Source organism: Chanodichthys erythropterus, chromosome 21 (genome assembly GCF_024489055.1).
Source record: "Chanodichthys erythropterus isolate Z2021 chromosome 21, ASM2448905v1, whole genome shotgun sequence".
Taxonomy (NCBI): Eukaryota; Metazoa; Chordata; class Actinopteri; order Cypriniformes; family Xenocyprididae; genus Chanodichthys; species Chanodichthys erythropterus.
This window is the reverse complement of record NC_090241.1, coordinates 7,801,156-7,828,362: the sequence shown is the minus strand read 5'-3', so window position 1 is coordinate 7,828,362 and position 27,207 is coordinate 7,801,156. Positions and strand designations below refer to the sequence as shown.

At 38.5% G+C, this 27,207-nt stretch overlaps 1 protein-coding gene across 1 annotated transcript; it reads right to left on the bottom strand.

Moving 5' to 3' along the window:
• Positions 1-14: 14 nt before the first annotated feature.
• ccdc85al (coiled-coil domain containing 85A, like) lies at positions 15-27,207 on the bottom strand. Its single transcript, XM_067373893.1, has 5 exons — positions 26,619-27,207; positions 24,692-25,386; positions 24,387-24,493; positions 7,179-7,236; positions 15-33 (listed from the first exon to the last, which is right to left on the bottom strand). Exons 1-5 carry the CDS (start codon positions 26,853-26,855, stop codon positions 15-17), a joined length of 1,116 nt encoding a protein of 371 aa, XP_067229994.1. The 5' UTR covers positions 26,856-27,207.

The following is a 27,207-nucleotide window of genomic DNA, read 5'->3' as shown; positions in this document are numbered from 1 at the left end:
AAGCAAGGGCGTGGTCAAGAGGAGCCATCAAAACTGCGGAGACAGAAATTTCACGTTAAGCGGTTACAATTTAAAGGAATAAAAATCATGACATCAAAATTCATCTTTAATCAAAGTAACTTTCACTCCCTATTGCAATGACATCTCTTCTCTGATGATGTGTGTCACTCACATGTGATCCACCAATAGCAAACCACAGCCATCCAATCGATTCCCATTAGACAAAAACACATCCCGTTAATATTTTTTTTTTTGCCCATGAAGCCATTTCACTCGCATATACATCACAATATGGAAGATAACTATCACAACTTTCGTTTTATGCTGACTTTAAAGAAGACCATGGAATCAAATTTGGAGTTTTGTGGCATTTAGTCTTTAGTCTGTTTAAAGCCATCTGCGTACTCTTTAAAAAAAATTACATAATAAACCTTTAGCCAATTCACAATTAAAATTTTCAGACTTTCATTAAAATACTAATGGCCACCTTTGTGAAACTGTAAAATCGAACAGTGAAATTAATAAAATGAAATGAGTTTGTTTCACTCAAATAATAATAAAAGTTCATTGTAGAAAAAAGTTGTGTGAACTCAAAATTTCATTGTAGTGAGCTGAACTTAATATGACTGAATTGAGTTGCAGCAGATTTCTAATTCCCAGCATTCTTTGCGTCAGACTGTATAAATAAATGTTGAAATTAAGTGTTATTTTGTGTGTTTTTGCACAAGACATAAGTTAGTGTTTAATGTTGTGTTATGTTGGGATTTACAGGGGGTTCTGTTACGTTAGTTTTGTAGGGTTAACTTTGTGGTGAAGATTAGAGCTTGGTTAGGTTGAGGATGGGCTGCAAAACTATGTGTTGTTTGATTATATACAGGCAGGCAAGTATATAATGATAGTCTCTTTGATAATAGCATGTCTTAGTTGGGCGAGACTGAGAACTGTGGAAGCGAAGGGATGCCGGTGGCGTGAATGGTAATGACAAACACCTGTGCACCACACTGGCTTTGCTCCGCTTCCACAGCTCTCGGCCCCACCCCACTTGTCACAAATATTTTAAGTTCTACTTACTTTGAAAAATGAGTTTGTTTACTTAAATGTTTTCAGTTTTCTAAACTTATTGAGCTTTACAGTGTACACTTGAGCATACTTTTTAAAATAGCACTTATTACGGAAATATACTTTAAAAGAATATACTTAATGTAATGTCTTCACACACTTAATTGCATGTTATTTAGAACTAGATAAAAAAAGTTTGTCGAGACAAACTTTAAGTTGGCTTGAAAAAGCCGGTACAGAAAGTTTGAAGCAGTTTTAAAAGTTTTCAGTTTTAAAGTTTCAGTTTTAGTTTAGTAATTTTGATAGAGTACTAGGGTGCTCTGTGTGGCTGCTAAGGTGTGGCTATGCGGTTGCTAGGGTACTCGGGGTGGTCGCTATGGTGTTGCTATATGGTTGCTAGGGTACTTGGGGTGGTCGCTATGGTGTTGCTATGCGGTTTCTAGGGTACTCGGGGTGGTCGCTAAGGTGTTGCTATGCCGTTAGGGTACTAGGGGTGGTTGATAGAGTGTTGCTATGCGGTTGCTAGGGTACTCGGGGTGGTTGATAGGGTGTTGCTAGATTTAGTTTGCTAGATTTAGTCTGATAGATAGGTTTAGAGATGAGTTTATGAGTTTGAATGAGTTTCAATGGATTAGAAATAGTACATAGAATGGCAGTTGAGTCTAATTGAGTTTTTGAGTCTAATGGGCTTCCGTAGTTTAAATTTGAATTTTGACAGTTGGAGTTTGAACAGTCTTGGCTCATTTGGACATTCAGTCAATGAAAGTCAATGGGATTTTTCCGAGCTTTAACAGTCATTTTTAGGAAAACCGTAAGTCAGATCAGTTAGAAAAGATATAGCATACTAAGTCAGAACAGTTTGAAGATCTGACCCCAGTTTGGAGCATGTAGAGTTAAAGCTCTAGGAGGAGTTAGAGTTGGAAATTTTAGTCTCAGAAGAAAATAGCATAACAGTAAGTTGGCTTTTTCAAGCCAACTTAATTAACTGAAAATGTATTATAGTTTATATTAAATGCAATTCGTTGAACTTTCAAGTTCAACTAATTGAACTTGAAACATAATGGCATGAAACAGAAGTTGCGATAGTCTTTTCTATCCTATTCTTACGTATATCTGAGTGAAATGGCTTCTCAAATAAGAAAAAAAATGTAGGGCGGAACTTGATTTTGTCCATCGGGAATTGGTTGAATGGCTGTGGTTTGCTATTGGTGGATCTCGACAGGTGAGTGACAGGTTGTCCCACCCTCATGTCAACATGTCATCAGAGAAGAGATGTCGCTGCAAGAGGGAGGGGAAGTTATTTTGATTAAAAAATAATTATAATGTGCATGGATAGATTGTCAGTTTTGATTTTATGGTGACTTTAAGTACATTTTAATTTGTAATTTTATAATTACTTCTATTGTCTTTGAAATATGATTAGAGAGTAGGCCTACTACTTTGTCAGGATCCTGTCTCTTTGCTTTGTCATGTTTTGGGTTGGCGAAAGGATCCGTGTCCCTGTGCCTGAGTGAGGTCTGCATGTGTCCGTCTAGTTCTTTGTCAGTTCTGGTGTTGGGACCCAAATGCTCATGCTCCAAGTCCTTATTTGGGTGGGAAAATGGCATGGGTTACTGATTCCCTTACCATGTGCTCTTGTCAATTTGGTGTGTTGTGTTTTTTGAGCACATGGCTTATGGTTGTTCATTTGCCATGTGCCCTTGTTTCGTCATGTTAGTTGTGAGTACATCATGTTTGTTTCTATGTGCCATGCACTCTCTTGTCTCATGTGTTTGCCCCATCCCCTTGTTATCTTGTTATAAGTTAATTTGCCACAAATGTTTTCCATCGCTACCCTCCTAATTTCTTTTCCTATATATTTCCTTTGTGTGCTCTGTCTTATGTTGGTTTGTTTTGTGACATAACTCTTGTTCCTGTTGGTTAGTCTGGTCTGTATATACCTATTTGATCTCTTGTTTCCCACACTGTTGGCTGCAGTGATGGGAAAAGTGAAGCTTTTCGAAATTTTGAATCAATTTAACCAATTGATTCGCAAAATGATTCACTCTTTCGAAGCATTTGAAATGCCAAACGTGGGTCAGAACAGTGCCCAAACATGCATAAAAACACCTTTTACAAACCAATTTGAAATGATTTATTGAAGGTGTAATCTATTAAATGCAATTAACAAGTCATCTAATACCATTAAATCTGAAGTGTCTTTATAATATGTTATTTTATTAAATCTTAGGGCTTGTTTTGTTTGTTTTATGGAAAGCTTGATTAATCAGACACATAAGATACTTTTAACTACAACTCTTTATACTATACAAGTGTGTCTACAAACATATAAAAATGATCCATGATCAGGTAAAAATCAGACACTGGTTCATGGGTTCACAGATCTCCAATTTTAATCGCCAATTTTAGTTTTTCCATGTCGGTTGTTATTATCATTTCTACTGAATCTTGTATCATGTATTTTTAAATATATTTCTAATTACACAATTGTAATGATGACATTGCAAATTTATAAAATATAGTTACTTTAAATATATTATTGATAACCGCACTACAGTTAAAATTATAATCAAGTAGCCTACTTCACCTTAATATTCAACACATCAAAATAAGTGTACTTCTGTAAAGCATGACAAAAGATTATTAAAACATAATGATTTAAAATGTACTTTAAAAGTTAAACTTTTATTGGGACATTTTTGCACTTTTTAAAAGCACTTAACATTTTTTCTACAATGTAAAGAAATAAAAGTAGTATGCTATTCTGAATTCAGCATATGTCAACACTGGACATAAAACTGTGCTTGTTGAGCATGTAGTTCACCCATAAATGTGTCATCATTTACTAACCTCTGTTTTGTTCCAACCCTGTATTATTTTCTTTCTTCTGTGAAAAAAAAAAAAAAAAAAAAGAGATATCTTCAGGAGAGCTTTATTTATTCATTCAAGTAAAATGGATGGTGATTTATTGAAATAAAGGCACCATACTAGCTCCATAAATGTAGTGTATACTCCTTTTGCTCTATATTTCAAGTCTTCTGAAGTCATTACGCCATTGTTCACCTCTGCCATATTTCACAAATATCACGTGCAGTGGTTTTCAAACTTGCTTTTGTTGACTGAATGCAAGCTTAAAAAAGATTTGAGAACTTCAAAGGGGAAGATTTTTTTGGGAGCTTAGCAGTTTATATCATAATTTTTTGTTTTACAGAGGAATGAAAACAATACAGACGCCTTAACATGAAGGTGAGTAAATGATGACAACATTTTTACTTGCAACATGACAGAACTCTTCTTTAATAACAGGTTTTTACAAGAGGATTACAGAAATCATCTATATGGCATGGAAGTTGATGTTCTTAATTACCACAAGCATCAAGAAATTGAAAATCATGGGTTTGGGGGGGGGGGGGGGGGGGTGGGGGGGGGGATTGGAATCAGCATTCCTGTGACCGTAGTGAAATCTTGATGGGATTGGTGAGAAATCCCTAAGGATAAATGTCTGCCTTTGAGCTATTAAATATTAACAAAGCCATTTTCTGCCCCTGTTGGGCAGCTTTACGAGATCACAGATAGACAGGGTCACCTCTACCATTGTATTCATACACATATGGAAGTGTACATGCATGGATCTTGGTGACACTTGCATGTTTTAACTATAGTAAACTGCCTTACTGTATTCTGTCTACATTAACAGCTTTCTACCTGAAATGAAAATTGAAATGCTCTATATAGGCAGCAAACCCATTCGTCTCAGCCTCAGAAGGTACAATCTTTTTGTGCATATTGCACACAAAACTGGAAAGCAAAATCAGATCAGACAGAACTCTTGACTGCTTTGCAACTTCTGGGAGTCGGGTTGAACAGCTCAGTCAGCCAGGAAACAAAATTGTGTTTCTGGTTAATGTAATGAGCTAGTTTCTGGATTTGCCAAAGTTTGTCAGGTTTGTAGCATCAAATTTGGAAAGATTCTCTTTCTCTACAGCCTGGTGTTTTCTGTAGATCTGTAGAACAATGTGAATTAGTTTTTCAATGTCAATCTGTTATTGTGGCATCACTAGTTTAGTTTGTGGTTGATCATTTTATGTATCAGTTAGTCAGTTTCTTCCTTTCTAATTAAGGCATACTTAATAAGCTGCAAATCAGTATTATTTCAGTATTGTAGTATTTATTAATATTTTGATATTTTTCAAGTTTTCATTTCAATTTTAGTGGGAATATTTCAGCTTTATTTCAATTAACAAAAAATATTTTAAATGATTTTAGCTTTAGTTAACAATAACACTGATCCGATTCCGAATAAACTGTGAAAGTCTTGACTAGTGCTCACTATTAATCCTAGTTTGACTTTAGAATGTTTCTAAACTATCAATTTGACACACAAATATTGGGTAGAATAGCTCATTTTTAATTTCAAAGCACATTTTTCTATTAATATTCTGAATAAATTGCACACTCTATAAAATGCTAGTTAAAAACAACCCAAGTTGAGTTGAAAATGGATAAACCTATAGCAATTGGATTGTTTTAACCCAGCGGTTGGGTTAAATGTTTGCCTAACCTGCTGGGTAGTTTTATTTAAAGGTGCCCTCGAATGAAAAATTGAATTTATCTTGGCATAGTTAAATAACAAGAGTTCAGTACGTAGAAATGACATACAGTGAGTCTCAAACTCCATTGTTTCCTCCTGCTTATGTAAATCTCATTTGTTTAAAAGACCTCCGAAACTCAACATAACACCGACTGTTACGTAACAGTCGGGATCATTAATATGTACGCCCCCAATATTTGCATATGCCATCCCACGTTCCCAACATTATGAAAGGCATTACACAAGGGCAGGCAGTATTAACGTCTGGATCTGTGCACAGCCGAATCATCAGACTAGGTAAGCAAGCAATAACAATTGCGAAAAATGTCAGATGGAGCAATAATAACTGACATGATCCATGATAACATGATATTTTTAGTGATATTTGTAAATTGTCTTTCTAAATGTTTCGTTAGCATGTTGCTAATGTACTGTTAAATGTGGTTAAAGTTACCATCGTTTCTTACAGTATTCACGGAGACAAGAGCCGTCGCTATTTTCATTTTTAAACACTTGCAGTCTGTATAATTCAACAAACACAACATTCTTTATAAATCTCTCCAACAGTCTAGAATTAGCCGTTAGCCACGGAGCACAGCCTCAAATTCATTCAGAATCAAATGTAAACAATATAACAGTATACAATACTCACATAATCCGACGCATGCATGACAAACACTTTGTAAAGATCCATTTGAGGGTTATATTAGCTGTGTAAACTTTGTTTATGCACTGTTTAAGGCAAGCGCGAGCTCCGTGGGCAGAGAGCACGAGATTTAAAGAGACCACACATAATAAATTGGCTCACTTCTAATTATGCCACAAAATAGGCAGTTAAAAAAAATAATTTAAAAAAATCTATGGGGTATTTTGAGCTGAAACTTCACAGACGCATTCAGGGGACACCTAAGACTTATATTACACCTTGTAAAAAAATGTTCGATGGCACCTTTAACTCAACTATAGTTTAATAATTATTGTATTGCTTGCTTAAAATTAACCAAAAGTATGTTGGAAATTAACATTTATTAATATGTTTAATATTAATATGTTTAATGAATAATAATTAAACAATAAACATTTATTAAATTGCTTATCAATAAATGTTCACCTTTTGATTATTATTGTTGCCTCTAGTAGTAATGTGTCTGATTTTTAATTTCCAACCTATTTTGGGTTTGTTTTAAGCCAACCATATAGTCATTTCAAACAATAGTTGGGTAAAATAAAACTGCACATTGGGCAAACATTTAACCCAGCCGCTGGGTTTGTTCATTTTCAACTAAACTTGGGTTGTTTTTAACCCAGCATTTACTATTTACTTTTTGCCATATTTATTGAAAATCTGCACTAAGCTTTTTCCGATGCATCAGCAAAGGATACATACAATGCTGCCTTGGTCAAAATAATTTAGCTGCCTACTGTTTTGGAGTAAACAAGAGCACACCAGTGATGCCTAAAAATGCTGTCTAGGTAGGCAGCTCACTAGGGTTTGGAACAATGCCTAAGACACTGAAGCAAAACTCACCTGTCCCAGAGCTTCACGTTCCTGCAGTTGTTGCTGCAACATCCTGCTGATATCAAAGCTGTGAAGATAAAAAAGAATTTTGTGAATGTTATTGCACAGCAGTTGGGTCTGGAAGTACAAAGCCAATTTTCTTTATTTTTAATGATACAGGTGAACCTTGCAAGACAGACCAGAAGCTTAGAGACTGTTAATCAATGATACAGTATATACTTCTGTAGAGGCCACAATGTTACCATGAAAAAAATAAATATCTAATTTTTGGCAGTACATTGAAAATATATTGATTTTACCTTCATCACCAATCTGTTGAATAGTTTTAAGTTGTACCACCATTTTCAGTCCAGTTACATCATTCGCAGTGTTGCTTTTATGTAACTTTTTTGTTATCCAGCATGATTTGATCTTGTGCTTAAATGGATGGAAATCTCAGTCTTGATTGTATGATACTGGGAATCCTTGCTTTTTGGTTTGTTTTATCACTAAATATTGATTGGATGCTTATCCTTGCTCAACCTTTGAGCATTTGTGGAGCAGATTTCTAAACCTCTTTGTCGTTCTTGTTATCTGATCAAAGCAGAGGCCCTATCTCTCTCCTGGACATCAGATTTAGTTTGTGTTCCTAGGTGTTCCTGTTCTGTTTTATGCTTTATCTGCTTTCACGTTGTGAATGTTGGTGGGTGATCCGGCCAGGATAACTGCTAAAACCTCCTAGAGTGTTTCTTAGAAGTCCACAGACTGGCATGAATCTTTAATGGCTGACTGCGAGTGCACGCCTGAAGCAAATATGATAACGAGATGAAAAAACAGAAGCGGTGAATGAAACATAGAGCGCTATTGATGCCGGCTTAATGGAGGCAAGCTCAGACAGAATGGATGTGCCATCACTCTATCTGAATGAATATCGAATGACTTTGAACAGTCAGAGTGCAGGAAAGCTGGATAACCTCAGATTAACCTGCCAATGAAAGGTGCGCTCATATATGTTGCATGTAGGATTTTTCTCATAAAGCAGTCTGAGAATGTAGACATGACATTGTGTATACTATCTTACTGAATGTTCTTACTCTGGCAGATTACACACTCCACAGTGTGAGGTTTCTCAGCCCAAAGGACTGTCACTATGTCTGCTCTTGTGTGTGTGTGTTTGTGTGTGTGCTTGATGGGGTGGCATATGGGAAAAGCAGACAGGTTTACAGGGTTTAGTTTAGTCTGGGCAGACATGCAGGAGAAAATGTTGTTGCCGGGCTCAGTAAAGCAGATAAACGAGAGTTTGCCTGTGGTCTCCAGTGTGCAACTAAACCTTAAAAAGAGAAAATAACTGCTCAGGCGCTGAGAGGGCAACAATTTATGTTGGGAGCCTCTTATTTCTTACAGACAACCCTCAGTCTCTACCTTCCTGCTAACTGGAACCATTCCTTGCCATTCTTAGAACTGTTCAGCCTGATGGTGGAAAGCAGCTTATGATATAGGAGAATATGGTGCTTACACTCGAGGAGGTAAAAACACCTTCAAACTTAGCAAAAATATGCAATTTGGTGTGTTTGTGAAGCTCAAAATACCCCACAGATAATTATAATTATAATTTATAGCATGTTAAAATAGCCAGTTTTGTGTGAGCAAAAACAAGCAGTTTTTGTGTGTGTCCCTTTAAATGCAAATGAGCTGCTGCTTCCGGCCCACTTTCAAGAAGAGGGCGGAGCTTCAAGAACTCATGCAACAAACAAACAGGACAATCTCAAGCACTGAAAATGTACGAAACTGTCGACAGCGGTGTTCAGTTCGAACCGGAGTCCGACAACGATGCCTACAGAGCCAGAGAATATATGCTGTGTGGAGATAGAACAGGTATAGTTTAGTTTAATTACAGTTATAAATTATTTTCATCTTGTTTTTATCCACTAGTACAAGCCTGTTGTAGCGGACCCCTTCCGAATGATGGCCAAAACTTTACTGATGAGTTTTATGAAGTTTATTGTACATCACACAAAAGATGTAGAGCCCATTTTCACTCCAGAAAATCACCATAAGAGCTGAATAAAACAAGAAGTGCATGGTAAAGTCATTAACTCTCGCTCCCTTGCGTTTACATTCACAGCAATCGAATTATACAAAAACACTCATTACAGCTAACAGTAAACAAATATACAGACCTTATTCTTTTTTCTTTTTTTTTTTTGATTGGGGTGCTTAATAAACCGGTAAGCTTTATATCCATAAAACAACTCTGATAAACTGTAATGAAGTGTGTGCTCTCCCTTTCATTGCTGCCGTAACCAGTATTGCTCCGAATCCAGAGACTATAAGTGTCACGATCATGAGTTGGAGTGCCAAGTTTAGCCACCAGAGGGCACTCTAACAAGGACTTTTGTCACCTGTCTACTACATTACCCATAAGACACTTCCCTGGACTCATTATCTCATTGTCATTGCACCCAGCTGTTTTGTGTTTCATCATTAGTGTCTGTCTTTTTATACTCAGTTGTTTCTGTCCTTGGTTGTGGTTTGTTGTATTGTCTTGCACATTTTGTATCGCTGGCTTTTTGTTTTGTGGACTGATTATCTGGATTTTGACCCCTGCCTGTTTTGGATGTACGACTGCGGATTGCCCAATAAATGCTGCAACTGGATCTTAACATCTTGTTCTTGTGTGCACCGTGACAGAACAAACCACCACTGCAAGATCCAGCAGCATGAGCTTCCGGAATCCTCCGCCAGCCAGTGAGTCCACTCCAGAGCCCGCTCTAGCCAGTGAGTCCACTCCAGTCCCGCATGTTCTCCCTGTCAGTCCTATGATGGCCAAGAGGACTGTCTTCACTTTTTATGTTTTGGCGGTCTTGCGTGCCTGGAGGATGCACATAGCCCGCTCCAGCCAGTGAGCCCGCTCCAGCCAGTGAGCCCGCTCCAGCCAGTGAGCCCGCTCCAGCCAGTGAGCCCGCTCCAGCCAGTGAGCCCGCTCCAGCCAGTGAGCCCGCTCCAGCCAGTGAGCCCGCTCTAGCCAGTGAGTTCACTCCAGAGCCCGCTCCAGCCAGTGAGTTCACTCCAGAGCCCGCTCCAGCCAGTGAGCCCGCTCCAGCCAGTGAGCCCGCTCCAGCCAGTGAGTCCACTCCAGAGTCCGCTCCTGTCAGTGAGTCCGCTCCAGCACAGCATGCTCTCCCTATCAGTCCGGTGATGGCCAAGAGGGCTGTCCTCACGTTCTATGTTTTGGCGGTCTTGCGTGCCTGGAGGATGCTCTCAGAGCAGCCCCAGCCTGAACACGCTGCCGTCCCGGAGCAGCCCGAGCCCGCTGCCGTCCCAGAGCAGTTCCAGCCTGAGCCCGCTGCCGTCCCAGAGCAGTTCCAGCCTGAGCCCGCTGCCGTCCCAGAGCAGTTCCAGCCTGAGCCCGCTGCCGTCCCAGAGCAGTTCCAGCCTGAGCCCGCTGCCGTCCCAGAGCAGTTCCAGCCTGAGCCCGCTGCCGTCCCAGAGCAGTTCCAGCCTGAGCCCGCTGCCGTCCCAGAGCAGTTCCAGCCTGAGCCCGCTGCCGTCCCAGAGCAGTTCCAGCCTGAGCCCGCTGCCGTCCCAGAGCAGTTCCAGCCTGAGCCCGCTGCCGTCCCAGAGCAGTCCCAGCCTGAGCCCATGGCGGTCCCAGAGCTGTCCGCTCTTCCTGATACGGCCACGGAGGCCGTCACCGAGCTGTCCGCTCTCCCTGATACGGCCACGGAGGCCGTCACCGAGCTGTCCGCTCTCCCTGATATGGCCACGAAGCACCCTTGGCCAGCCCTGTCGCCGTCGTCCAAGCCTACTGCCCTGCCGCCGTCCAAGCCTTCTGTCCTGCCGCCACCGCCCAGATCTTCTGTCCTGCCGCCATCATCCAAGCCTTCTGCCCTGCCGCCGCCGCCCAGGCTTTCTGCCCTGCCGCCACTGCCCAGGCCGTCTGAACCGTTGGAACCAGCCTGGTCAGTTCCTCCGGCACCACCCTGGCAATCAGCCAGGATTCCAGACCCGCTGGAACCAGCATGGTCAGTTCCTCCAGCACCGCCCTGGCTATCAGTTGGGCACTCTGGATCTGGCCCACCATCCCTCCCCCTGATCCTCCTCCTGTCCACCTCCCTCCTGAGTTTTGGTGTTTTTGTTTTGTCTGGTGGAGCGTCTGGTAGCCGCTCCTTTGAGGGGGGGTACTGTCACGATCATGAGTTGGAGTGCCAAGTTTAGCCACCAGAGGGCACTCCAACAAGGACTTGTCACCTGTCTACTACATTACCCATAAGACACTTCCCTGGACTCATTATCTCATTGTCATTGCACCCAGCTGTTTTGTGTTTCATCATTAGTGTCTGACTTTTTATACTCCGTTGTTTCTGTCCTTGGTTGTGGTTTGTTGTATTGTCTTGCACATTTTGTATCGCTGGCTTTTTGTTTTGTGAACTGATTATCTGGATTTTGACCTCTGCCTGTTTTGGATGTACGACTGCGGATTGCCCAATAAATGCTGCAACTCGATCTTAACATCTTGTTCTTGTGTGCACCGTGACAATAAGCTGGATCACGAACAGTTTATACTGATCCACCCTTGAGTAACAAGTTAATAGCAAAACATGTGTTTTGTATTGTCCCTCTGCATTGACCCTAATTCAAAAAAGCAGTCTGGAGTGAAATGCTTTCCGCAGACATAAAGGAATTTAGGTATAATTTGGGGCACATTACCTTCAGAAATTAATCCATTCTGTCCTCAGTGGCTCAGATGTTGGTAGAAAATGAAGACTCCTATGTTTATACAACAACAGAACACCAGGATTGCTTACGAAATGTTGTCGGTAAAGCTGCTCGAGCGTGGATAGATTGGTGGACAGCATACGAATCACTGAGGGCGGAAACTATGGTAATGCAGGACTGTCAGTCAACGGCCGTGGGCGGGGCCTGAGCTGTGTGATGTCACACTGCTCAGAGAATCACAACGGCATGTCTAATGAGACATGATTTGGTTTAATGGGGATTTTTATTTTATTTTTTAAAGGGGGTGGGAATTTTTTTCATTGTAGGGTGGTTGTGTTCACACACTGCTAACACACATTTATGTCTAAACACCATGTAAAAGTGGATCTTGTATAATAAATTAGAATAACTTGTAATGTGAATCAATTGGTGCTTTCCCACTGCATGGTACGGCTCGGCTCACTTTGGCTTGGTTTACTTTTCCACTGCAGTTAGTACCGCTTTAAAGTGGATGGGATTATAAACTGATAGTTATAGTTCCGCCGCTCCTTGGCTACCAACAAAAGGAATGTCTGTACCTAGTCTACTGACCATGATTCAGCCATTTCTTTTTTCAAGTTTTTTTTTCAAGCAAGTCATTTAAAAAGTCATGCGAACAAATGATACTGCTGTGGCTGTTGCTGCTAATGGGTTTGGTGTCTTGTGTAGCATATCCAATGTTTACATGTCACATTTTAGTATCGGTACATCTCGCTTGGAACCTCAACTGAGGAGGTACTATTTAAAGGTGCCATTGAATGAAAAATTGAATTTACCTCGGCATAGTTGAATAACAAGAGTTCAGTACATGGAAATGACATACAGTGAGTCTCAAACTCCATTGTTTCCTCCTTCTTATATAAATCTCATTTGTTTAAAAGACCTCCGAAAAACAGGTGAATCTCAACATAACACCGACTGTTACATAACAGTCGGGATCATTAATATGTACGCCCCCAATATTTGCATATGCCAGCCCATGTTCAAGGCATTAGACAAGTGCAAAACGTCTGGATCTGCACAGCTGAATCATCAGACTAGGTAAGCCAGCAAGAACAACAGTGAAAAATGGCAGATGGAGCAATAATAACTGACATGATCCATGATGCATGATATTTTTTAGTGATATTTGTAAATTGTCTTTCTAAATGTTTCGTTAGCATGTTGCTAATGTACTGTTAAATGTGGTTAAAGTTACCATCGTTTCTTACTGTGTTGTGTTTCTTGCTAGGGGGCGGGGGAGCGCGAGATTTAAAGGGGCCGCACGCTGAATCTGTGCATATATAATTATGGCTCAAAATAGGCAGTCAAAAAAATTAATTAAAAAAAATCTATGGGGTATTTTGAGCTGAAACTTCACAGAAGACACCTTAGACTTATATTACATCTTGTAAAAACTGGTTCTAGGGCACCTTTAAGTGAGTTGAGCTGTACCATGCAGTGGAAAAGCACCAAATGAGATCTTTGTAACAGTATAGCAACTAATATGATACAGTTTAGGCTTTATAGGGTTAAAAGTATTGAATACTTATCAGTTATTTGAAACATGGCCGGAGATCCAAATCTCTTGTTGTATCATACCATTAACATTAACATTCATTATACTAGGCTTTACATTATAATAATGGCCCAAGTATGCGCTTAGCTCTTGAGCTTGAATATTGAAATTGCATTGTGTAGGCTTTTATAATGTCACTGTGCTTCTTGGCTGGTAGATTATATCATTCAATTTGCCCTGAGAGCTCATGGCCAGATATTTATGACATGTGGGGCGACTCAGATCTGTCAGATACAGTATATCCAGATAGAGGCGGTGTGAAGGTCAAGATGTGTGATTTCATATTTGTGTAAGTTCAAAACTTGTTTCAAGATGAATATCTCTTACTTTTTCTCCTGTCTCTATAACAGACACACACACACATGCAAACAAACACACACACACAGCTATCACAAATGCAGATAGACTTACACATTTTTCCATCATCGTAAAACAGGGATTACAGGAGAATGTCCTATATTTTCAGAGATCATGGGAACGCTTAAGCTCTGACAGGGGGAGGAGGCCACAAAATTCTCTTATCTACTTATCTATCTAGAATCTACTTGCTCTCCTTTGAATTGTTTGGAATGAATAATTAAATAGTTCTAAACAGATGCATAAGTCTTTAAACATCAACGTTATGTAAATGTTCACATTTCTTTCCTTAAAAGAAGTCCATGATCACAACTGTCACACAAAGACATCTGCCTGCATCATATTTGTAATTCCAAGTAGTTTCATAAATTCTTGCCTATAAAAACACAGATGTTGTCTTTTATGTTGTCAGTTTGTCATTTTCACACATCTGCCCTGCTAGTTGTAGATTTTGTACTATAAAAAAAATACAGCTTATCCCCGCCCCAAATATTTTTAATTCCATGCATAAAGTGTCTTACTACCTAAAAGATATTATTGAAATAATCACCTCTCTGACAGCCTTGGGCTTTGTTAACACTGCAGAGGAAACATGATTTTTATTTTTTGTCTTTAATCTAATTTTGTAGACTAAAAACTGTTATATAAAGTTATATGTGGCCAGATCTGATTTTTTTAAGTCACTTTTGCTAGCATGTCCACATTCGCTGTGATAGTAACGATGCAAATGCGCATTCATCAATTTGTGAGACTTTAGCAATAGATTGAACAAAAAGCATGCAGTCTGAAGAATAACAGATTTTTTGCTGCAAGACTGAACAAAGTCTTAGACTCTGGGTCTTAGACTCTGTTGGGGAAAGTTACTTTTAAAAGTAATGTATTACAATATTGTGTTACTCCCTAAAAAGTAACTAATTGTATTACTTAGTTACTTTTTATGAAAAGTAATGCGTTACATTACTTTTGCATTACTTTTTTCTCTTGGGCTGGGCTTGATTGTTTGTTTTTTTAATAACAACAAAAAGTTCTATTTTTAGCAAATGTTAAGGCCCTTTCACACCAAATGTCAAATGAATAAGCCTCATGCTAAAGGAAATGCATATTTACACCTGTACAGTAGAGGGCGCAGCTCAAACAAACCTTTCAGCTGTGCTTCCATTCTGGATTAAAGAAGAATAGGATTCAGGAGAAGGAAGTTCAACACTCTTACGGTGCGTTCCAAATGGGATATTTCGCCCTCTGAAGGGCAATTTGGAGTGAAAACAATTATGGCCACCATATTGAAGGGTCGTTCCAAACCGAAGTGCGCAAAACTGGCCACTTCAAAGGGCCCTTCGGAATGAAGGATTTCAAAGGGTACAACTGATGGACACTTCGGGCCCCCATGATCCTTTGCACAGGGAAGTTGTTTGGCGTCAGAGAATGGGCACAGGAGGCTCGGAGTTAGATTTTACCAATAAATGTATGTGTAGTATTTTTCTATACTACTGTAATATTTATAGTTAGATTTGGTACATTATTGTGATCAAAACGACATTGTACTTCAACAAAAATACTTCACAGCTCCTTTTATCAGTCCATTCAAATGTTTAAAATAGACACAATATACAATATGGTGCGATAAACCAAAAATAGCCTAAATAATTAAATAAAATAACGTTAAACAATCTACTCATCGTTCAGAGCATGTTTTTGGGGGGTCAACCAGCGTACAAAATGTGTGACGAAGGCACCTCCATGATTGTCTCGTTAAGTTCATGCAGAAGTGCATTTAAAAAGAAGATTTTTGAGCTCTCACTCTGGAGGGTAAACCCTTTGAAAGGATTAGGGCATAGGGATGAGCCCTTCCGAATGGAACGCAGGGCTATTTCTAAATCTAATCTAAAGTAACTTTTGCTTATTATGGTTGAATTGGATCATTGAAGGTCAGCAGCAAAGACATTGGTTAAAAAAGTGAGATTAAACACATAAAGTATATTAATGTAATTTAATATAGTTAACTATTACAAGTTTGCATAAAATTCAGAGATTGCATTTCACTGTTTTTATTCATTTTAAGGAATACTGAATGTTTTCGTGCAAGTGAGATGAGTAAATGCATGTTCATATTTAGTCTAGAACTACTATAGCCATCATGTTCACACGGCGCACACAACACCTCTGCACTTTATTTCTCTCAACATGGGGACGGGAGAGCTGTGACTCAATAAATGTGAAAAAGTAACTTGCGTTACTTATTTGAAAAAATAACTTAGATAATTTGTTGTAGATTGAAAAAGTAATGCGTTACATTACTAGTTACTTGAAAAGTAATCTGATTACGTAAATCAAGTTACTTGTAATGCATTACCCCCAACACTGTCTGTAAGCATCAAAAAATGCAGAAAAATAGCTAATCAGAAATGTTCTCTGGCATTTTGTATGTTCAGGTTTGCTGACTGCATACAGTTCAAGTTAAGAGAACAGCGTACAGCACCTTTAAACACACTAAAATAACGCCTTTATATGCTGTCATACTGTATCATCCAAAGAATACCCACAATGCCCCTCACAGAGCATTCTAACTGAAGGTCATCGCCTAATTAAGCTCACTGCACATTCGTGCTTCTCATGACAGTGTTAACCCATATCCCTTCAGGCAGAGTCATGCTCAGCTCAGCCTGCTTCACCCTGCTCCTGGCTCCATTGTAGTGCACAGTTTGTTTTCTTAATCCCACACATGGCTTACTATTAGCAATAAACACAAAATCAAAAGTACAATGTGCTAATGCCAAAACACATGAAAATCTTATCAAGCTTTTTAAAAAAGACCATTTAAACTGGTCAAATGTTTTACATTCTCACTACAATATCATGATATAGGTGCACTTATCGGGAAACCTGTTAGAAAACAGTTATGTCAGCAATTACAAAGGGGTTTATTTTCTTTCTTTTTTTTCTGAGAAATGCACAGTCCTCACACAAAGTAATGACTCAACACACTAAGCTGAGCCCTCCATTAAAATCCATTAGGGGGCCCGTGACTAAGAGCTCACTGTAATATTCTTTCTCAGGGAATACAAATACTCAAATATGGCACACAGGGCAAGAATTATAGGACATTTTCTCATTTGCCATCCTGTTTTTGTTCAGTTCATCTGCTCAAACCATGCCACTGTGTAAATGTAAGCCTATTCCTCCACAGCATTTCATTTTAGTAAAAAAAACAAAAAACAAACATAAATCTTGTATACTGAAGGCTGCATTTTAGATTTTATTTTAATAAAAGTTTAGTAAAGTTTACACTCTTTACCAAATTACTGTACAGATGCATTATTTTTTTATTATTTATTTTTTTATTTTATTTTAGTACAATTTACACTAACAAAATTCTTGAAGCCTACATTTTAGTTATTTTATTTAATTAAATTTTAATTAAATTTTAGTGAAGTTTAATACAGTTTAGTAAAGTTAACATTCTTTAACACTCTTTAAAAATCCCCTGTATATATGCATTTTATTTTATTTTTTATTATTTTGTCTTTAATTTGTTAAAGATTGTAAAATTTACTAAACTTTTATTAAAATAAAATAACAAAAACTAAAATGTATGCTACACTACACATTTCTTTATCTTTATATTTTACTAAAATCAAATAAAAAATAAAATGAAGTAAAATGCACACACACACACACATTATATATATATATATATATATATATATATATACAGTAATTTGTTAAAGAGTGTAAACTTTACTAAGCTTTATAGAATAAAATTAAAAAAATAAAACAAAACAAAACAAAACAAAATAAAATAAAATAAAATAAAAAAAAAAAAAAAGATGTAGGCTTCAGTATACAAGTTTTTGTTTTAAATAAAATAAAATTTAAAAAAACAATGATTCATCAGGACACCTGTTAGACTGTGTGTTAGTGGAAGTAGGGGAAAGGTATTTGCCTACTGTATGTGTGGAGGTAAACACTGAGAAACTGTCAGCTTCAGGGCTAAATTTAGAGCTGGAGTCAGAGGGGGGTATCTCCCAAGGTCACGGAGGAGCACACACAACACAGCGTTCATGCTCACACACACCCACACACATACAGCAATTGAGATACAGGTCTGCCTAAACCATAGGCTTCCCTGGGGACTGAAGAGTTTGAGTCTGAAGAAGTCTAACTTCTGTATTAGGAAATGGCTTTTTTCAGGAGTTGTGTAATGGCTGCTTTGTCTCCTCTTTAAAAGCCTCACCCTTATCTGTGGTATTAGGAAGGTCTCAGATTTGCCATTGTTTAAACTGAAGTGAAAGAAGTTGAGAAATAAATCTCACATGCTCAAGAGTTTAAAAAGTTTCACTGAATTTTTAAGAAGAGAAGCTTAGACCAGCATGTTTAATGTGATTTAACATAAAATACATGATGATGGTATTGAGTTTAGGGCCCTGTTTACACCTGATATTAAGATGTGTTTTGGTCGATCGGATCACAAGTGGACGAGGGAGACATTTTAATCCATTTCTTTTATCCACTTTCAACCACTTCTGTCCTAAATTTTTGAGAGAGTGTCTATGGGTGGGTAAATGTATGGGTTTTTATCAGATCCTTCAATCTAATGGATAAAATAAGCTCGTGCAATTTACATATGATAGTCCCTGGAGATGATGGAAAAACACACAGAGAGCACCAGCTTTCGTTTCTGCTCTGACACCCGCAAGATCACGCCGAACGCTGCGAGTGTGTGTTAGAAATCAGGAATGGTGAGAGAACATTGGGCTTGGAGCATTTTTCATCTTCAAACCAAACTTGGGTCTTCAGCCAACAAAGTTTAAATCCCGTCTGGCTAGCGCGCTTCCCATAATATTTATGCATTAGGTCATTATGGGCGGATCTGATCAACCAAAACGTATCTTACCAGGTGTAAACAGGGCACATGAGAGAAGCAGCGATGTCCGATTCAAGAACAAATTCATCTTTTTGTTGAATGAGTTAATTTTGTTCATAAAATCAGTCTTTACACTCTTAAAAATGAAGGTCCTTTATTTGCATTTATAATTTTATGAAGATGCTTTAACATCCATGGAAACTTTCCATTCCACAAAAGGTTCTTTATAGTGGAAAAAAGGTTCTTTATATTATTGAAATGTTCTTCACACAAAGACAAAAATGGTTCTTTTAAGAATTGTTCACTGAAAGGTTCTTTGTAACCCAAAACGGTTCTTCTATGGTTGTGAAAAAAAAAATTTTGGAACCTTTATTTCTAAGAGTGTAACTGATTTGGTTCATAAGTACTGAAGGATTAGGGCCAAGCAATAATAAAAAAATAAAACCATCTCGAGATTAAAGTTGTTAAATTACGAGAAAAAAACTCTTTAAATTTCGAGAAAAAAGTCGAGATAAAATGTTGAGAATAAACTCGTTAAATTATGAGAAAAAAAGTTGAGATAAAATGTTGAGAATAAACGTTAAATTACGAGAAAAAACATGTTAAATTTCAAGAAAAAAGTTGAGATAAAATGTTGAGAATAAACTCGTTAAATTACGAGAAAAAACTCGTTAAATTTCAAGAAAAAAGTCAAGATAAAATGTTGAGAATAAAGTCATTAAATTACGAGAAAAAAGTCATTAAATTATGAGAACAAATTTGTTAAATTATGAGAACAAATTTGTTAAATTATGACAAAAAATTGTTAAATTACGAGAACAAATTTGTTAAATTTCTAGAAAAAAGTCGAGATAAAATGTTGAGAATAAAGTCATTAAATTTTGAGAAAAAAGTAGTTAAATTAAGAGAACAAATTTGTTAAAATACGAATTTGTTCTCATAATTTAATGACTTTATTCTCAACATTTTATCTCGACTTTTTTTTCGAAATTTAACAACATTTTTATCATAATTTAACAAATTTGTTCTCATAATTTAACGAATTTGTTCTCGTAATTTAATTACTTTTTTCTCGTAATTTAATGACTTTATTCTCAACATTTTATCTCGACTTTTTTCTTGAAATTTAACGAGTTTTTTCTCGTAATTTAACGAGTTTATTCTCAACATTTTATCTTGACTTTTTTCTTGAAATTTAACATGTTTTTTATCGTAATTTAACGTTTATTCTCAACATTTTATCTCAACTTTTTTTCTTGAAATTTAATGAGTTTATTTTCAACATTTTATCTCGACTTTTTTCTTGAAATTTAACATGTTTTTTCTCGTAATTTAACAACTTTAATCTCGAGATGGTTTTATTTTTTTATTATTGCTTGACCCTAATCCTCTTCCATACATAAGTTTACTGACTCAATGAAGGGTAAGATTATCAGTGAAATTCAACCTTCTGTCTATTTAGAAGAACTGGAATGTAGTTCATGAGTCATATGGACTACTTTTATGCTATTTTTATGGCGCTTTAATGTCCATTAGAAGTTTGAAAGCTCCAGTCTTTATATTCATTGTAAGTGGATGGATTGAAAAATAGATTGACCAATGCATTACTAAAAATGTCTTCTTTTATGTTCCACAGAGGAAACAGGACATATGGGTTTGGTATGACATGTTGGTGAGTAAATGATGACAGAATTTTCATTTTTGGGTGAACTGGTCATTTAACCTTACACTGTTAAAAAAAACCCACTTTGGTCCCTCCATCTGCTCACAGTGCGGGGTCAGCAAAAAATAAAAAAAATACATATCTGAACCAAGAGACAGATAGTGAAACAGAGAATAGAGCACCTATTTTTCTCTGCCTACACAACAATGTCCTCATTTTAGAGCTTAGTGACGTGGACATACTTTTCAAGACGTTTTCTTCAGCATAAAGCTGGATATTGACAGACATTGTCAGCTCAGTGTAGCCACATACTGTTATGCCTCTATGAAAACAGCTTTCATGTGAAATCCAACACCAGAAACCAAATTTCCGGCATGAGCTGAAAGCATTAGCTACTGTACAACGTGATTCCCATGCAAAGTCAAAGTCAAAATAAAACCTCCCAGCATCTTAACAAGAAAAAATCTAGCAGCACGATGGTATTAAGATTAGTTTTGAGGAGGTCAAGAGGTGCTTGTTTTCATGCAGGATTTCAGCGAAAAACGCAGCGGGATTGTATTGTGACGCTGTTATTTAGATGCTCATTTATCTGAACTTTGTCGACTAAAGCACTGTGATGTTTATAATCATGTGATTTGGCTTTTTGAATAAGAGCCACATGCTAAGAAAGAAAGCAGAAAAATGATAATTCTCTGAAAACCTCTTACAGGATTATCCAGAGCTTCAACATCACTACATCCCTACATCTACGCACAAGTTTAATTCCCACAACAAATACTACATTTATGAGTTGTAGTGACTGCTAACTCCATTTGAATGTTTTTTCAATAGCTACACAATGCGGTAACCATTTCCATCATGCCAGTCTACAAATAGACAACCAAATCTCACGAACTGTGATATAATCCTAAACTGTGACCATGATATAACTCAAAAGTTTAGATTATATTCACTACAGCTACTGCTGTTGAGTGGAAAAATAAATAAATAACATTGGCTGCCTGAGAACCGTGACTGCAACAGTAAATGCTGACAATGCTGATAGATTCTCTATAAAAGCGGTCACTGACAGGGCACTTCAACAAAATACAGATGTCAGAACAGTATAATTGTTATCTAGGCAATAAACATAGATGCTAAAGTAAACTGATTGACTTAAAAGGGATTGTTTGATTCAAAATTTAAATTCTATTACTCATCCTCGTGCCATTCCAAACCTGTATGCATTTCTTTCATTTGTGAAATATTTTGTAGAATATTATGGTCCAAACCACATTGGACCCCATTGATTTTTACTTTATGTGCAAAAAACACATTTGGCTTTTTTTTCTCCATGTTTACAGAAGGTTTGAAATGACACGAAGGTGAGTAAAGTTTCATTTTTTGAAATATCCCTTGAAACCCTATACTTTACACACACTCAACACCATAGAAGCACTGGGGTTGTCCATGTGAAGTTACTGATGATCTGGATGTGTATGGGTTCGGTGAACAATGGTTTTCCCTTTGGGACCAACACCAGAACCGGCTGTGACTGTGACAAATGTCTACAGACAGTGCTGAAACCACAGCATCTGACAACAACAGTCATCTTGTTAGCAATTACCTTTTATTGTTAGTGCTTAGCTGAAAGTCATTCTTGAGGGTCTTTGCAATTTGTAAAGCTAATATCTTTCAACGACTATTATTGATTTCATTTTGACCTTGTCAAATGAGAGAATGCTATTTTGCCACCAGGGAGGTTCCATCTTAAACGTAACAAATAAATCTCATCTGTAAAGAGCTAACTGAACACCGTCAAGAGTCAGCCAAAGAAGTTCTTTGGCATTTTGAGTTATTTAAATCAGGACTATCTGATCTTTCATGGCTCTTATTTCATCTTAAGGGGGCATTTCTTGAAGCTAATGAATGCAAAGTGAGTCACATCTTTCACCTTGAGGTGAGTGTTTTATGGGCGGCGTGAACTATAGGCTACTCAGCATGTTCTCCTGTAGAAATCGTTATCTGCAGCTGTGGGATATGCACATAGCTGCCTAGTGCCTTTGATTTTCACCATTTCTTATAAACTAAGTATGTGTTTGTGTATGTGTGTGTGTGTATTTAAAATCATGTGGGATTTTGTACAGTCAGTACACCTTTCATCTCATAAGATCTTAATGACATGAGTAACATGAGCTGCATCTGAATATGCCTACTACCTTATATAGTACATGAAAAACAGTATGGCATAGTATGTCTGAATACACAGTATTCAGAAAAACTGGGTGAAATGACCACTACGTACTTGTGAATGGTCATGAAAATGGTTGGTTACATGACAAAGCCAACATGGTGGATTTAGTACATAATTTCTTCATACTAATCACATTTGTACTATATAGAACATACTTTTGCAACAGTCGCAAAGTCAAATGCAGTATCTACTTGGACAGTATGCGATTTCAGACACCATGTTTAATTGATCATTTTGGCTTTTTTTTTTAGCATTTTAATAGGCTATTTTATTTTTCTGTGTGTGCTGAGGTGTTTGTGTTAGTTATAAAAGAGCACCATAGCATTAGCAAGATCTTTGATGTTTTTTTTTATTGCTAATGCTAATGCTAATTATGCTTTTAGGACATAAACCATAGAAATTACCATGCTAATATCATTCAATAGTACATTTTTGTATTATAGGGCTATGTGTTTGTAACTTTGCACTGAAATTTGAGTCATAAATGAGGCAAAATAGACCACTGTTTGAATGAGGGAGTCTAACACATCGTGTCCACTTGCTTTGGTTTGATTCTCAGTGATACCAGGCATAGGTCTGGTGTCTCTGGAGAAATAATTAACTCTGTTTCAAGGTGGATGAGCCAATCATGGGTAACTTTGGCAGAGTCTGTGGCAATCTGACTGTGGGTGGCATGCTAGTCTGGAGGAAACTGCAAAGACCTCAACAACAGCAACAGGTGACAAAAAAAGCGTTCTGTTGATTTTATGTGTCTTATGCTGCCTTCGTGTCATCAGAATTATCATAAATATGAGTTTCCTTGTCAGAAATCAATCATGAATGGCCTCTCAAGTCCTATTTATGATTGGGAATCTCAACCTTAATGTTATGAAGCGACGAGAATAACTTTTTTCACCCAAAAACAAGACAAAATTAATGCTTTATTCAACAATTTCTTCTCTTTAATGCTGTTTATGTTGCAGATTCCAGGTTCTACGTCAGAAAGACGACTATTGGCCAACGCTGTTCACGTGAGCACCACGACGCATACGTGTTATGCTGATGCAGGAGCTGGCTAATAATGAGCCGGCACTCTGACGTAGAAGCGCTGCACTGTGTTTATTATGTGAACAGCGTATAAGAGACTGACATGGAAGTGAAAAAATTTAATAAAGTCTTTATTTTTTTGTTTTTTTGCACACAAAAAGTATTCTCTAACAGGTTGAACCAATAGTCTATTTTAATGATGTCTTTACTACCTTTCTGGGTCTTGAAAGTGGTAATAACATTGGAGTCTATTGGAGGCCAGAAAGCTCACGGATTTCATCAAAAATATATTAATTTGTGTTCTGAAGATGAATGAAGGTCTTACGGATTTGGAACGACATGAGGGTGAGTAATTAATGACAGAATTTTCATTTTTGGGTGAACTAACCCTTTAAAATCCATTGGATATTGACTAAAAAGCTTCTACATTTTGGCTTTAATAAGATTTTCCCAAGAAATAGGCAAGAATCAACCTGCCATTCTCCACGAATCCCATTCTTTTCGACAATAAAGCACTTGAACGTGATGAACTCGTAATAACAACTTCAGAAATGAGAAGTAGGACATATCCAATAGCACATGAAGGCAGCATAATCTTAATATTCTCTTAATATTCTATGTTTCTCATTATGCCATTTATCAGAACATATCATATTTGGCTTATTGGCTAATACTAAGCTGGGTGAAAATAGGATAAAGATAGAAAAGAAGAAATATATCTCAGGCATAACAGCACACCTTCAATGTTTTCATATATGTGTCATTTTGCAAGTCAGACCCACCATTCACACCATTGTAAAGGCTCCGATGGTGTGGCGACAGCTCGTCTCCTGCCAGTCTACGTGGTGACGTCTCTCTACCAGGGCTGCCAAACTTCCCATGCTCAGGGCTCATGCTGTACTGGTGCCTCAGCATCTCAGGACTACTTCCTCCCAGCTTGCTTTTGTCATGGTGGAGCTCTGACATTCCTAGCAGCATGTGTCTAGACTCTGGACTCCCAGGCCCACTTCCTAAGCTGCCCCTGTGCCTCTGGATGTAGAGCTCGGGATTCATGGGCTGCCCTGGAGCCAAATGGAGCTTCGGATGCGTCTCCGGACTCCGGTGGCCCAGAGATCGGCCATACTTTTCTGGACTTAGCCCTCTAATCAGCCGATGGTCAGGCACAGATATGGAGCCACAGCGAGGTCGGCAGGGCTGGGGCAGAACGAAGGGATACTCCAGGCTGGTGCTTCTGTGCCGGACAGGAGGGTCAGGGCTGGAGATCTCCCCGCGATCTCCTTCCCCTCTCTTCCCAGGGCGAGACTTCTGGAGATCCGGGCTTTTATTCCCAGTTACTCCACTAGATGGTGGCTGTGGCTGCTTATGGTGTGGATGCTCAGAGCTGTCGGCACTTCCTGCGCTAGAAGTGCTGCTTCCGTCCCCCACGTCCCGCATCAAGCCAGGCACCAGAAGCCCACTCTGGCTGTCAATAGAATTGCGACATCCAATTGAACCCGCCCCACCTTGGACTCCTTCCCCTCCGCCGCCAACTTTTTCTTCGTCTATCAGCAGACAAATTTCCCTAAGCTCCAGGTTCTCCCGAATCACCTCCTCCTGCTTGCGCTCTAGTTCTGTCAGCTTCTGAAGGTACAGTGCCACCTCCTTACGCATGACGCTGGCACTGAAGCGACCCAGACGCTGCCACTCACGCGAGACTCGCTTGCCCTTCTGCCGGTCATCGTCCAGGAAACAGCACAGGTCTCGCAGTTCCCGATTGTCGTCCTGCAGCTTTTGGTTTACCTCCTTCAGCATTATAGGGAACACAAAAAAATTGTGTTTACAAAGAGTTTGTTTTGATTTTAAATACTTAGAATAAAAGATATGGTCATTTTGAGGCCACACAAACTATATGATATAATTTCTCTGAATTAATTATTCATTATGAGACTAAAGTTTGGAACAGTGGTTCTCAACTCCAGTCCTCGGGACCCACTGCTCTGCACATTTTGTATGTCTCTCTTATCTGACACACTCAATTCAGTTCATGCAGACTCTCCTAATGAGCTGATGATCTAAATCAGGTGTGTTAAATAAGGGATACATACAAAATGTGCAGAGCAGTGGGTCCCGAGGACTGGAGTTGAGAAACACTAGTTTGGAAGAAGATTCATCCTTCATCTAAGATAGAACAGTCTAAAACAGGAGTGTCCAAACTCAGTCCTGGAGGGCCACTGTCCTGCAGAGTTTAGCTCCAACCCTAATTAAACACACCTGAACCAGCTAATCAAGGTCTAACTAGGCATACTAGAAACTTCCAGGCAGGTGGAGCTGGTTGGAGCGAAACTAAAGGTATGATCTTCTTAGGTGCCACATCTGCCCGAGTTCAATTAAAGCAATAGTTCACCAGACACACATAAGAAGCAATGGCATTTTTGCATCAAACTTGGAGCGATGCATCAACTCTGATGATTGAACTTGAACTAAGATTTTAGAGCTTCAAAATATTTGTAGCGAATGACAACTAAGATATTATATGGCTTCAAAAGGCTTATATAGTGCAAGAGTAGTATGGACTATTTTTATGGAGCTTGACATATAGGAATTGTCATTGTATGGAATAAAGTTGAATAAATCCTTTACAATTCCCATTTTGTGCTTCACAGAATAATAACAGCACTGGTTTGAAAAGACATCTTAATCATATATTTTTTTGATAATCTATTTCTTTAAAGGGTACAGTCTTGATTTATTTTATGCATCATTCATGGTTACAATTTGGGAAATGCTCACATTTACACAAGTGGTATGGTTCAAATAACAAAAATGGCTTCATGTCTGGATAAGAAGCTAAGAAGTTGTTTATTGCTTAGCTTATATCAGTGTTTTTGTAAAGTTGTTTTAATCAGAAGTTGTGCATAATAAGAAAATATTCAAGGCGTTATTCCTACAGGAAGAATGATGTGCACCTAAGTGTTTCTGGCGCATCCTCAGAGAGCGCAGGTGTACTCCAGACACCCATGATCTCATCTGCTCACCTTCAGCTCCCGGATCTCGTTCAGATGCAGCTGGAGGCTGCGGTTCACCTCCCGAATCAGATTACTGTGATCCAGAATGACGCTCATTTTATCGGCTTCAGACCTTCGGAGTCGCTGCACCAGCTCCTCTTTGCTCCATTGCAGGAGCTCTTCATCCGTGAGATTGGAGATGTCTTCTGCTGGACTTTCTGACGCCTTCGACCCAGGCTGTGCTTGCAGAGATTGCGCTTTCTCCATCAGAAGAGGTGAGCTGCTGCTGTGGTACCAGGTGCTGATCAAATATTAATGAGGCAGGCAGCATCCGCTGTGTAAGGAGGAGTCAGGGAGACAGAGGACGCATCGTGAAGTGATGCCCGTATCCGATGCCCTTATAGTGGGAGTCGCCTCGACTTTTCCCCAAAGCAACAGCTGATGCAGCTGACGAGTAGAAGGAAGGGCGGCATACAGAACAAGTCCGCCCAGATTATTCAGCTTCGACTCCAATTCATAGTTCTTGTAAGTTTATAAAAGTGACGGTATAGGATAGCCGGGGAGATGCGGGTGGTTTCAGGCGGCCCGATGCGCTCGCCTCCGTCTGCCTCTGGGCGCT

Bases quoted from the DNA above. Each gene is read 5' to 3' on its own strand.
- ccdc85al (XM_067373893.1), bottom strand. From the start codon at position 26,855: ATGGAGAAAGCGCAATCTCTGCAAGCACAGCCTGGGTCGAAGGCGTCA. The intron at 25,387-26,618 runs GTGAGCAGATGA...ATAATGCTGAAG, and splicing joins ACGAGATCCGGGAGCTGAAG to GAGGTAAACCAAAAGCTGCA. The intron at 7,237-24,386 runs GTGGGTCTGACT...TTATCTTCACAG, and splicing joins CCTTTACAATGGTGTGAATG to CTTTGATATCAGCAGGATGT.